This window comes from Mytilus edulis, chromosome 2, assembly GCF_963676685.1.
Source record: "Mytilus edulis chromosome 2, xbMytEdul2.2, whole genome shotgun sequence".
NCBI classification, from domain to species: domain Eukaryota; kingdom Metazoa; phylum Mollusca; class Bivalvia; order Mytilida; family Mytilidae; genus Mytilus; species Mytilus edulis.
This window is the reverse complement of record NC_092345.1, coordinates 46,089,981-46,104,376: the sequence shown is the minus strand read 5'-3', so window position 1 is coordinate 46,104,376 and position 14,396 is coordinate 46,089,981. Positions and strand designations below refer to the sequence as shown.

Genomic DNA, 14,396 nt, shown 5'->3' with positions numbered 1-14,396 from the left:
AATGATTGTTGAACACAAAGAAGATACAAAACAACTCACTTTCACCTCATAAACATAAGAATACTTATTGACACAATCCGAATGATTGGTCCATGAGAACATTTGTACACCTACTAACAAATCGCCAAACACATACCGTTCTTAAAAAATAATCTTTTAATTTCGGAAGACAAAATGTATATCGTCCCATGCTGTGATGAAAATATTTTCAAATGTGATATGGACATATGAAAATGGACCCTGCTGGACTGACAGAGACAAAAATAGCTAAATGTTACGCTCTAAGATGAGAAACAGTAAATCACAATAAATAAGCCTTCAATCTGACCCGTCGGGGGATCCAACATGTGACTATTCGATATCCAGGCGAGATCACGCAAGTTGTTAGTAAGAATAAAAGATATAAGTGAAACAATTAAAAACTTTCAGGTTAACTTATAGCATAAATATATAATGTTTAAAAAAAAAAATTTTATATATATATATATATAAGATATCGGTTTTTTTTTTTTTTTTTTTTTTTTTTTTTTTTTTTGTTACACCATGTGCATGAAAGTGCATTTTATTACAACCCTTTCTAAAATTGCCTGTTTATAGATTTTGAAATTAAAAAAAACCTAAGATTTCGACTTCCTCAGGCAAAGTTGGCCTTAGATAGATTTGGCTATTTTATAAGGTAATTTTTTGTCATATAGCTCTTCAATTGTTTCCGTTCTTATAAATCATTGGCTTTCAAATATTTGGCTTAGTCTAATAAGCGTTTCTGGTAAGGCAAATCTAGTAAAACGCTTTCAAAGCATGAAATTTATATTACGTTTTGTCGTAATTTTTTGGACGCAAATATGACATTGCAACTAGCAGAAAATCTTAGGAAGAGTAGGTATCCGACAGTAGAAACTAAGTGGACAGTTTTTTTATTGTATAGATTTCCAACTTTATTTCCTTTTAAATACAACATGCACAGTTGCGTGTTCATACCTGACTGTTTGTAGTTTATGTTTACATGTCTGTCTTTGTCTACAGTTAGAATAAAAAGTATTGAAAACTTTAAATGACTTTCTTATTATTTTGTACTTGCATTCTTTTCCTATTTGCAACATTTCATATCGACCAACAGAATTATAGTATAAATGAATTAACAACGTCGAGCAAGGCAACTATCAAAATCAATGACCGACACAGCATGATTTACCAAATGTCTATTTAAACTAAAGGTAATCTGTTAATTATAGTGTGTTGTTTGGTGTTTTTGTTATGTAATGTAGAATGTACTGTTTGGTATAATTTTTTCTCTGTGTAAGCAATAAGAATGTAACGTATGTGCAAAAAATTGGAAACAGTTTTAAATATTATACATATATAAGAATTCAATGTTAAACATACATCATAGCTATAAACACAACTGACTAAAAAGTCAAACATTCAAATAAATTACACAAAGACGTCAATAAAATAGGTGTAATAGACAGTAAATTTGATAAAGACGTCAGCAAAAAAAGTTTCTGTCGTTGACGGTACATACCGAACATAGTACATTTTCTCGATAATGAAAACTTTTGTCAACATAAATACAAGGGAAACAACACTGCGATAATCATTTCCGTCAAAATCGTCCCACCTGCGCAAGAATACCCAAAGTAAAAAGCCAAAAATAACTTACGCTTTTTCCGTTTGTTTTGGGATTAAGGCTACGATGCTAGGATATCGTTGAATCAGGTTCTATATCTTATTTTTCTTATCAGTAATAAATAGGGATGGCAACGAGTACTCGAGTACTCGGGTACTCGATCGAAAGGCCGAGTACTCGAGTACAGTTTTAGTACTCGGATACTCGTTTGACTGTTAAACATCTTGAGATATATCTCTTCACATTCCCACTCACTTTAGTTCTTTTGAAATAACCCATTCGTTATACTTAAATAAAATCAATTAACAACATAAATATAATATATTGAGGCTACTTTTTGTTATAGTAGTACCAGCAACGTCCTTTCCTTCCGAGGGATTTTTTTCATATACATTTATTGAAACAAAAATAGAAAGTCAAACAGTCTTTCGTCTGAAATTGTTGACCAGATCATATTTCTAAACAAGAACAAAATGACCTGCGTTAAACCCTACACAACTGATTAGAGACATTTTTAACGGTGTTTGTACACGATCAACACTTTCATGGATTAATAATTAACTCATCACAAGCCGTAAAAACTTACCTTTGTTTGTTTATCAATATTTCTATGTAAACGTAATTGGTATGAGATATATATCTAAATTAATTTAATTACTCTTAAATTAACTGAACCTTAATTGTTTTATTTCCAATTTAAAGATATAGGTGAGAGCGACATTCCAACCCAAAAGTCGAAAATAAACTGATAACGGCATGGCTAAAAAAAATATCAGACAAACGATAGCGCAAAAACAAGTCGTATTATAAAAAAATACGCACTCCTAAGAAACAGACGATACAAACATGTATATTGTCTACTTTGTCGGACTTTATATGTAAATATTTTTGATTTTTGTTTGGAATAAGGTTCATGAACACTAACACAAACAATTATTGCTGTTATGATTATAGGTTATTTACAGAAACGGCAGTCGGTAATTCATTGTTTAATTGACACAAACAAAACAGCATAAAGCTATGTTTGTAGTACTACGTTTGTCTTTCGTTAACATGTTTATGAAAGGTATAAACAAAAATACTGCATCCCACCTAAAAGCTAAACTTTTCAATAAACATTTAAGCTTCACCCGAGTACTCGCGAGTACTCGAGTATCATGACAGAGTATCCGAGTATTAAATTTCAGATCTTTTGACATCCCTAGAAATAAAACAACACACCAAGATGGTAAACTATGTAAAAGAGGGGCAAAAGATACCAGAGGGACAGTCAATGTAACACGCGAACGGTTTTATTTATATCTTGCTCCAATCATTGTTGGTATCTTATAGTTTTACTTACAATAGATTTCACAACGACTAAATAAGTATCATTTCATAACCTTTGACAAATACATGTATTTTTATATTAACTTTAACTTAGAATACCTCAACAACTTTATTTCATTTAGGTATGAATAAATAAAGATGTGGGGTAGAAATCACTGAGACAGAAACCCAAACACAAAAATTAAAAAAAAAACCATATTGATAGGAATAAATAGATTGGGTCCTCATTAATATACAGATGTCTATAGCATGCTCACAATTGTACCAAGATCTATAAAAGTTCTGAATAAGTTTTACAAAGGCAATCAAAAATTATCCATCAACATCCAATTCTCCAAATAATACAAACCACTAAGTTATGCCATACAACGAATGCGGAATAGCTTCTTTGCTTTGGACAAGTACATCAACATTTGACGGGACTTAGCTATGTTTTAATAAGATCTTACACTCCTACTTTCTGCATCTGTAATATTAATTATAGATAAATACAAAAAAATAAAAATTCTGTACAAAGTCAGAACAGAAAACGCCACTTATTTAAAATACAAAAAGTATGGTATACATAGAAGCTTGGATAACATAAAATTAATTTATTACAAAAACAAACAATAGACTTTTCAAAAAATTGTCAAGAATTTATCTTTATTTCAAATAATAAATACTTGACATCAGTGATGTTTTATCCTGTCCAGTATTACAGATAATATTTTACAAAACATTTTATTGCATATATATAAGAAAATAACTATCACTAGGAGTAAGCCAATCAAAGTTAATTTTTTCCTTGTGTACAAGCTTTAGTAACCATGTTACCTCAAGTTTTCTAAATATTCTATAGAAACACCAAATAAAAAAATATGGTGTCTTGAAACATCTAAGATATGTGTTTATGACTCAGAAATGTTTTTCTGCAATGAAATGTAGGATTACCCTCCTACACCTGTCAAATTAAAGGGAATATTTTTGCGACCCTTTTTCATATGCAACCGGATGTGGCGTACTTTGATGTTGTGGTATAACACATAAAGAAGACTTTTTTGTTGAATACAAATGAATATAATTGTTTTCCTTTGTAATACTGGTTATCATATGCATTACTGTCAAGTATTTTTTCATAATCAATTAGTGACAGTATAAATACGTTAAAACAATTTAAATAATCGGACCTTGATTCTTCTTTATCTATGAAAGTACGCATCGTCGAGAACATTTATCACCACACCAACAGTCCTATACTAACTGATTATGACAAAACTTGACAGTAATGTTTGAAATAACCAGTATTATTATGATTTAACTATTAACACAACAGGGAAACTTATTGTTCTATATCTTTTGAGCGTCTGGACTGTTCCACGGACAATGTCGTTTAAGGAAATGAATGTACTTTGTGTGGACTACTTTATGTAAGTGAACTCGAAAAACATGGCATAGTAGGATGTATCAACACCAGTCTGATTATAAAGATCCACAATTCAGAGTTTTTATAACCATATAAATAAACCGGACCGTGAACCTTCTTAATCTATGAAAGTATGCATCATTGAGAAAATTTATCACCGCACCAATAGCCTTTTACTACGTACTCCTTTTCGAAAAGATAGACATTTTCTGGATAAGGGAACTAGGTACTGCAATGCCATGTGGTTGTAGTGATAACATCAAAGGAGTAGGAAATTTCAAAATCCAGCCTGGAGTGATGTGAATGAAATGAGCTTATTTGAAATAATTTTAAGACACAATCGTTGATTAAAATCGGCCTAATGTAAAATAAGTCTTCCAAATCTAGATCTTCGTCCAGGAGCTTTGATGACCTTCGTCACATCTTCATCATCCGCTCGGGTACCATTAGATATATTTTTTATGCACTTGACAATGAATGCCTCAATTAATTTTCTTCAGTATACAGATTGGTCAGTATAATTTGTGATTTAGCTCTTTTCCGTCTTTTTAAAGCAATAAGATTTGAACCTTTCCATGAGGAAATAGTAAATTCCGTCCAATAACTGAATTGATACAATCAACATAAGGAACTTTCTACATCACAAGGAGGTCATATCTAAAATTCAATTTGTTTATTTTCAAATTCAGTCTGTTCCTATTGTATCATACAGGTACACCAAAATCGTTGTATCTAAAGTATCTAAAGCAAGCATTACATGACCTTGTTTTAGAACAAAACCTAAAAAAAAGTGTGACTGTTACCACTCGCTTTACATTTACAGCCCCTCTAGCCATAATATTACTGGGGATCACAACATAATTCAGCATGAAAAAAGTGATATCTCATGGTTCTAAGTTTGGAGTACCCAAACACATCAACCATAACTTCAAAATAATTATGGAATCCATTGAGGACTACGCTATAGCATGGGCTAAAGAAGAAGAAGTTGAACTCGATACTTTGTCAGAATGGGTCAAAACAACCAGGTATCTTATAGAACATCGCATTCATAAGTTGAAAAACTGTAAGAATGATAGATCAAAGTAATTTTTCAAAGACGAAGAGGCTGTAAAATGTCTAGCATCTCTTCACTATAAGTATGTTGTTGTTCTGCAGACAAATTTCAAATAACATTGTCTTTGAATGTACATTGTACTACTACTAGTGTATCGATAACGACTTAGGATCAAATGAGCACTTAGGTAATCACAATTACAAAAACATATCATTTGACAAATATGAGATTTTGGCGAATCATAAGTCCTTCATGGCTTCTATGAACTTTACATTGAACAGCAATTTGGAGGACTTATCTTGATAGATAAGCTTCCCATAATACCGTACACACATTGCCGGCTCATCTGTATGTTTGACGAAATAGTTGTCCATTAGATTGACAAAAGCGTAAGTGTAAGAGTGTCTTAAGAAATACTGTGAAATTGTTTACTCGCGTAGTGGTATAACATATGTGAAATCTAAACAAAATATTAAAAAAAAACTTCTCTATAATCTCAAATATCGATCTTTCTCAGAAATTTATCAAATCTTTTGATGTTTCAACCCTGTATACTCTCATTCCCAAAGTGAAATTTACAAATCGTCAAAAATAAATAATCAACATAAAAATGAAAGCATACGCTATACATTTATTACTTTGGGATACCATACTGCATTTTGTGTTTATAGTGAACAAACAAGTAAAACATGCTACACAGAGGAACAAGTGATCAGTATGCTCGAGTTTCTTATTGACAACATATTTGTTGAATTTGTAGGTACACTTTTTATTTTAAATTTGAATTTGAATTTGAATCCCTATAACAGTGCGCCTCTTCTTGTCGTCATCTTCTTGTTTTCATGTGAGTCGGAGTTCCTTCAAACACTTGTCAAAAACAAGAAGATCAAATAAGCCAGATCAATTGATTTCACATACAAATATATTGATGAAGTTCTTTCAATTAACAATCCAATTATTTTTGATTGGGTTCCATTACTATATCCTCAAGAACTAGAAATTGAAGAAACAGTCATGAGCGGGACATAAATGCTTTTCTTTTAGTGAATAATTTGTTGGAACTGCTTCAAAAAGATTGTATTACTTAGAACTGTGTATTTATTAAAATATTACTTTAAAAAAAGGTTTTCTATTATAGAAAAATATAAGAAATAAGTAGAACAAGTCCGAAAAAGCTACCAAAAACACTTAGTATTGCTTGAAATGTCTACTTATATTCATGGTAGAGTCCTATTTTCTCCTTAAGTGTGGTTTTGCTCAGAAGTTTTCATTTTGCAATATTTCACTGACAAAGAATGAATTTTTAACAAAATTCAACATCCCTTATCAGATTTAATTTTCAGTGCTGATAAAACAAAATGCGAGACATGCAGATGACACCGAATGATTAAATATTTTATATTGATATGAATAGAAAAAAAATCCAATATATTCGGCAAAATATCATTTTATCATTATATTCGATGATTGATAACAACACTTTAAAGAACGTAGAACATGTCATTATTATTAATACAGCTAACTTCCTATTATTAATACCACTTGTTTTCGCCGCCCTTCTATCGTGATTGACAACCCAGTTAATACCTTTTCAATAAAAGCACGAACACTCATTTTTAAAAACATATTTTAGTGAACCTCACTTAAATACTACATGTATGTACATATTTTGTTTTTTAGGTTTCGAAGTATTCTCTGATATTTATTTTCTTATTATTAATTTACTTTCTTTTCAACAATGAAAATATACACAATCGTTTTGATCTTAAATTTAATTTTACAAAACGCAAGTTTAACTACCGGGAAATATCAGAAAAGAAAGGACAATTTTATTAAAGAGAGAAATAAGAAAATACAGACGGTGAATCTAACATCTGTAGGGAGAATGTCGGAAAGCCAGTGTGCAAACGTCTGTTTGCAAAACAGTGACAATTGCTGTGAGATAACTTATGCTACCTCGACTCGAGAGTGTAAACTCGGACAGTCAGGCTGTTGTCATACAATTTTTGATGACATGTCTGGTTCAAACATCCTACACAGCAGTCGTAAATATGGCGGTAAGTCAAACTATTGCTATTGTTGGAATTTTTTCTTCTTTAAATCGTGAAACTGCTTATGATGCAAGAAGTTCAGAATATCAAGACCTAATCCCCTGAATGAGATCATGAAAGCTGCACATTTTCAGTAAGCAGCCATCATTTTCGTAACAAAATATTATCAACAACATTGAATATGAACTGAAAATGACTAAATCGCTTATTTCCTCAGTGATTTACAGAGCTTTTCTAATCTTAAGACCGTTTTTGGCAAACTTTTCTTTTCAAGACATAATGTAAACATTGATAATTTTAGTTTTCCTTAAAAGGGGTTAAAACTTCAGCGTTAAAATTAGTAATATGTCCGATATTTTTGCTAAAATGTCATCGAAGTTGGTTGCATGTATGAGGCATTTCCAAATTTGTAAAAGGTAAAAACAACAGTTTGGATTGTTTCTGTCAAGTTCGTTTCGCTAATGTTGGAAAAATTTTACTCTTATGTATACATACTTTAATCTATTTGTCATAATTTCTTCATCTTTCATCCAGTTCAAATATTCTGTTGGAGATAGTTTTATAAGAATTTTGTTGTATTTAAAAACGGTGTTAAAATCTCGTAAAATCATTTAGAAGTAAAAACTCGTTACTAAATTCATTCAGTTTGTATTTCAGAGACAGTACGCAATTAGTATTATTAGTAAAATAGTGGGCTAGTGACCTAATACGATATATATGGAGTCAGTTTTCATATGGAATTTACTGACCCCATATATCGTATTAGGTCACTAGCACACTATGTAAAACAGTTATCTTACCAACTCTCTTAACATGTGGTATCTAGACTAGTGGCATATAAAAGTGATCAAGTCCTCAATGCCGTTAGTATTAGGCTCGACTCGAGAGTGTAAACTCGGACAGTCTGGCTGTTGTCATACGATTTTTGATGACGTCTGTTTCAAACATCCTACACAGCAGTCGTAAATATGGCGGTAAGTCAAACTATTGCTATTGTTGGAATTTTTTCTTATGGAATTTACTGACCCCATATATCGTATTAGGTCTCTAGCACACTATGTAAAGCAGATATCTTACCAACTATCTTAACATGTGGTATCTAGCTATATTTAGACTAGTGGCATATAAAAGTGATCAAGTCCTCAATGCCGTTAGTATTAGGAACCTACCTCCTTTGGTCTATCCTAAAAACATAATGCCAACAATAACAACGTGTTTTAAATATAAATCACCAGCCCAGTAGTCAGCACTTCAGTGGGCTGACATGAATTATCATTGATAGGGTCATATTTATAAATTAACTGTTTACAAAACTCTTGAATTTTTCAAATACTAAGGTTTTTCTACCTCAGGAATAGATAACCTTAATTTTATACTGCAACTAGTTGTGTTTATTTCCTAAATATAGTAACACAGCTATATTTTGTGCAATGTTAATTTCATCATGGAACACTTTTTCCATAGTTAGGGGTTCATTAAGGGATGCAAAATAAGTTTTAATTTGTGTTACAATTTCAATAGCTATGAATTTTTTTATTTAAGTTGCAGTATAAAAACAATATTAGGTCAATGTCAGAAAATGTCATCTTTTTGTACTCGGCGCAAAACTGGGGAAAGGCTCTGTAGAACCTAACCCTTCCCCAGTTTCTCAGCCTCATACAAAAGAGTTTATATTTTTTTGTCATTGAACTAATATTGTATATTTATTTGGCAAAACTTTTAGGAATTTTGGTCCTCAATGCTCTTCAACTTTGTACTTTATTTGGCCTGTTCACTCTTTTGGATCCGAGCGTCACTGATGAGTCTTTTGTAGACGAAACACGCGTCTGGCGTAAATACAAAATTTAATCCTGGTATCTATGATAAGTTTATTTACATTTTTTTTCAATCGTTCTTTATCAATTACATCGTCTGTTGAAACGTTTAAGATTTTTCCTCAACACAATGTTGTTTGTAAAAGGGAGATATAACACAACTACTAACCGTGTATTGAAATAAGCCACGCCTACTAACCTAATATGGAATATACACGGTATCCACGCGGTTGCTTAACCAATCATAATCCTAGAAATGTACAGGAGGTAATATAACATTTAATATGCATGCATTATGTAGATATACAAACTTTGGACCTATAAATTACAGGTTTGACTAATCTTTTAGCATTTATAAGTTGCTAACATGGTCAAAAATACATCATATTTGTTTGATTGTCCCTTTGTTATCTTTCGTCCCTTTTTTTTAATTAAAGCGCTTAAACATGCTAATGGATCATATAAATAAGAAGCATCTCACAATTTTGTTACAAAGTTGATCACATTGTTAGTATAGATAAAATGGTAAACCTTTTATGTTATGCGGTAATTTTTTGTATATTTTAGACTTCATTAAGATATTGTTTTTTTTCGAATGGAGGAGATTTGGGTGATTGGTCAGATGAAGAATTTTGTACCAAAGGTCATTACGCTATTGGTTTCAACATGAAGGTATGCTTTACTATATGGACGTTACCTTTTGATTTGAAACTGTAGAACTAACGTCATAACTTGCATGGTACACAAGAAGTGACTAGCTGTTATTATGTTATATAGCGTGGTATTGACACTCAAATACATAAACTACGGTCTTGTATGTATCAATATATAATTATTCTATTGAATCATTCATTTTTAAAAATTGATGTTGCATTTTCACCCCGGTTGGTAATTGAAAATAAAAGGTTTATATGTGTTCTCAAATTCAGGTACCAGTTTTTGTTCAATCAGAAAATATTTGTGTTCTCTGCAGTGAATTATACGTGGTTTTTTCACGTTTTAAAATTCAAATTTGAAAAAAAGAAGGTATAATTTGATGAAAGATATGCGTGTATATTGCTCATCACAGCTGGTAACAAGTGTTCGAAACCAATTATTTGATATACAAAAAATGATCAAATGCGTAGGTTCAGTTGACAAACGCAAGAAATCACAAACATGACTACAAACCAACAAAAGAAAGGTTTTAATTATTTTGTATTTGTACATGTATATTATTGGTCCAATGCAAGGTCAATTTACTATGCATATGTCTATTAATATACTGTTGGACAGTCTCTCATTGGAACACTGTATCTTCTTCTATGCAGAAAAGCCATATATTTGATGAATTTAACCAGACGCTTTTTGATGTGACAACCTCGACTTCCATTTCGATTATGAACCGTAAACTTCCGATGATCCATAACATAACCCGTTTCTGCGTGCCGTGTGCAAAGTGTCTTCCCTCCTCTGACCGTTGGAATTTCTTGATTAAACAAAAGTTTTGGATACACTAGATTCGAAAGTAAATAAAAACACGATCACGATGTAAAATTAACAAAAGGTAAATGTTGTTAACATATTCCAAGCTAAAAATTCCAAAGTCCATCAACACACGAAAGGTATCAAGCAAAAGCTACCAGGAGCATAATTTTTTTTTAAATGTTAATCAGTACGTCAAATCAAGATATCGTACGACACAAGTTTGAAATTGATCATTTCATCTTAAAGAGCCGTATTTGGATGATTATATAAAGGTATAACCTTACGTTAACTGGGAATATCATATATGCATACATTATTTTAACTGCTAATGTTTTCTTTGACTGAAAGACTGAAGGGCATCATGACACAGATAATACCGAACTGAATGCTATTGAAGTTATATGTGGCAGTAGAGGAAGTGAACGCTGTGGTGATACAGCAAGTTCTGGTCAACATGACTGGGGAGATTGGACTGGGGAAGCACTTTGTCCAGAAAACACCTTTATGACCTCATTCTCTCTACAAGTACATAAATACAATGTAAGCCCACTAGGTTTTAATCTGCAATAAATGTTTAATTGTCTTCTAAAGCTACCAGATGTCTTCTCATATATTGTTATGCACAATTTACACATCCTTAAACTATAAGATGTCTAAATGAATTTATTGTAGTTAAAATACACACGAAATCATTTGCAAAACAACCCATTCTTAGCTTCATTTTACTTTCCAAATTTGATAAGTCAGTGTCAAAGACGTTTGTCTTTGCTCTTCGACTTCGTCCTTTATTGAGCCTTTTAACTTTTTTTTAGCGTTACCGATAAGTCTTATGTAGACTAAACGAGCGTCTGGCACAATTACAAACTTTTCATCCTAGTATCTTTGATAAAAAAAAAATTTTCATGTGATAACGATACTAAAATATCAAATATACAATGTTCCTACACTTGCAATTCTAAGCTTGGCGACTTATTAATATAAATATTTTTTGTTCCTGTATATCTATGATAAAATATTACTTATGTGTTTCGATTGTTAGAAATGAGATCATGTGAACATATTTCTTATTTCTTATCATTCATTGCTTTAGCAGATTCATAGTTACGCAATATTTGAATCAAGTTTATTTATTTACAAAATACTCCCATATTTCATGACAAATGAACCTCCAATGCAGGGCCAACACAATATCAGAAACCAATGAATTTTTAATATCTATATTAGTTAGTGTTGGAGTTGACTGATAATTTAATGGATGTACAGGAAAGATGGTTCTCACCAAATATACATACTATATTTTTCGTATTTACTACAATTTTTAAATGTTAAACAATTATATTCTTTTTTACTATGACCGGAAGGTTATATTTAAAGTCAGCCTTGATGATTCTTAGAACGAAACAAAATTTTACAAACTAAAACGAAGAGACACGAACTAACGATTACTGTGGATTCGTTATTATTCGTTGGATACAAAATTTCGTAGGTTTCGTAGGTACAAGTATATCACGAATTCAAATGTTCAACGAATTAAACATCGGTTATGGCTTTATGTACACATATTTGCAAAACCACGTAATCAAATATCCAATTAAGTTTTTCTCGATCCACGAAAATAAATGAATCCACAGTAAATCATCCCACACTGTTCTAAATTGATTGAGTTATCTTACTAGTGAACCTCTTCACATGTGGAGCAGGATCTGCTCACCCCTCTGGAGTACATGATATAACACCCAGTTTTGATGGGGTTCGTGTTGCTTAGTCTTTACTTTTGTATGTTGTTTCTTGTGTACTATTAATTGTCGGTTTGTCTTTTTCATTTTTAGCATATGTGTTGTCAGTTTATTTTCGATTTATGAGTTTGGCTATTCCTCTGGTATCTATTGTCCCTCTTTTCAAACAGAAAACAAATTATTCGAGGAATTTTATCAGAACTATCTAACCATAGAGCCTTCTTCAGCCTACTCCTGTTTATACGAAATTAAGGTTTTTACATCAATTTAAAATGTTCTATGGTTAATCATACCAAAGAAGTGCTTCTGATCCTTTGAAATAAATGTGTTGGAAATTTTCATGCTTTTATATTACTAATGTTACTGGTATGAAATCAAAAAAATTTCTTTTCTTTGTTTAACAGAATGAAATTAGAGATAACACGGGCGCCAACCATGTCAAATTCAAATGCAGAAATTTCAAAGACAGCATGAGAAATTTCGACCTGAGCTATCCGCCTGGGTATGGAACACATGGCTCTTACAGCGAGTCGAGTGAAACCTGTCCAGTAAATAGTGCCATATGTGGTATAAAAACCAAAATCCAGTCATACCAAGGAGATGAAGGGGACGATACCACGCTTAATGATGTTAAATTCTTTTGTTGTGAATAAAGCGCTGCTGTCATTATAGAAATATGAACAATAATTACATATTTTCAATCTTTCGGAGTTTTGAAAATTCACAATGTTTAAAGATTGTTATATTTTCAGATTAAAAGTTTGGTATATTTTCAAATTAAAAGATAACAAAACTTTACGAAACGTTGTTAAAAATTTTACTTCAAAGGATAATAACTCCCAAAGGGGTAAATTGAAAATTTTAATCTGTTGACTTATTGATAGAGTTTACTTTGCTGAATATTTTTGCTGTACAGTTTATCTTTATCGAATATAATATATAATCAAGAAAGTAACCAAAAACTACAAAATGTCCTTAAAATCACCAATTCAGAGGCAGCAACCAAACAACGGGTTGCCTAACGTTCCTCAAACTGTTTACAAAGGACAGGATGAAGACGATACTGCACTTAATTATGTAAAATGCTCCTGTTGTAAATTTCAACAATTTGGCACTTTCAGTTTATAAAAAATGAAATTCTGAAATTGAAAGATAACTTTTTGAAACAATCTTAACACATGATGACTTACATTTTTGCTTTAGGTAGCACACTGCATTTTGTATTCTTTAAACTTTTTGTTTGTTGTTGTTTATGTTTACAGAAATACACTTATTTCGTAATTTCCACATTGTCTATTGCAAATAAATGATATCTACTACGAATGAAACGAATTCCTTTTTTTGTTAGTGACGTCATTGACATTATTCTTTTGCATGCCTTATTTTCAAATTAAAAGATAATATAAAATTTGCGAACAATTGTGAAAAAGTTACTTTGAATGGCAATAACTCCTGAAGGGGTCAATTGACAATTTTCATCATGTTGACGTATTTATAGAGCTTACTTTGCTGCAAAATTAAAAAAAATGTCATTTGTCATACCAAACGTGTGAAGGGTAAAAAAATAAAATAGAAAATCAATCATCATAGATAAATTTTATTTATGGTCTGACATTTTGCTGATGACCAACTGCATTATCTTTGCATATAATTAATGGCTTCAACAGATCTAATCACAGATGGAAACAATAAGCTTGGCATCCCATGTAATGCAGACTGCTTGAGTATTCTTTTTTAATTTACAGCTGCCAATCGGTATATTGAGGAAAAAAACAATCGAAAAAGTATAGTTTACGGTGTGCATGTATTGCGATCGGAACGTGAATGTTCCTGTATCCAATTTTTTTTAAATTAATGAAAAAATATTTGAAACAGAATGAAAAAGTCTGTCAAAATGGTTCAACAATATG

At 31.4% G+C, this 14,396-nt stretch overlaps 1 protein-coding gene across 1 annotated transcript; it reads left to right on the top strand.

Moving 5' to 3' along the window:
• Window positions 1-8,437: 8,437 nt before the first annotated feature.
• LOC139510867 (vitelline membrane outer layer protein 1 homolog) lies at window positions 8,438-13,139 on the top strand. Its single transcript, XM_071297409.1, has 4 exons — window positions 8,438-8,443; window positions 9,851-9,955; window positions 11,099-11,290; window positions 12,891-13,139. The coding sequence occupies exons 1-4, from the start codon at window positions 8,438-8,440 to the stop codon at window positions 13,137-13,139; spliced, it is 552 nt and encodes a 183-aa protein (XP_071153510.1).
• Window positions 13,140-14,396: the final 1,257 nt, after the last annotated feature.

Excerpts from the sequence above, each read along its gene's own strand:
- LOC139510867 (XM_071297409.1), top strand. Across the intron at positions 9,956-11,098 it reads CTATTGGTTTCAACATGAAG|ACTGAAGGGCATCATGACAC; the intron begins GTATGCTTTACT and ends TTTGACTGAAAG. Across the intron at positions 11,291-12,890 it reads TACAAGTACATAAATACAAT|AATGAAATTAGAGATAACAC; the intron begins GTAAGCCCACTA and ends TTTGTTTAACAG.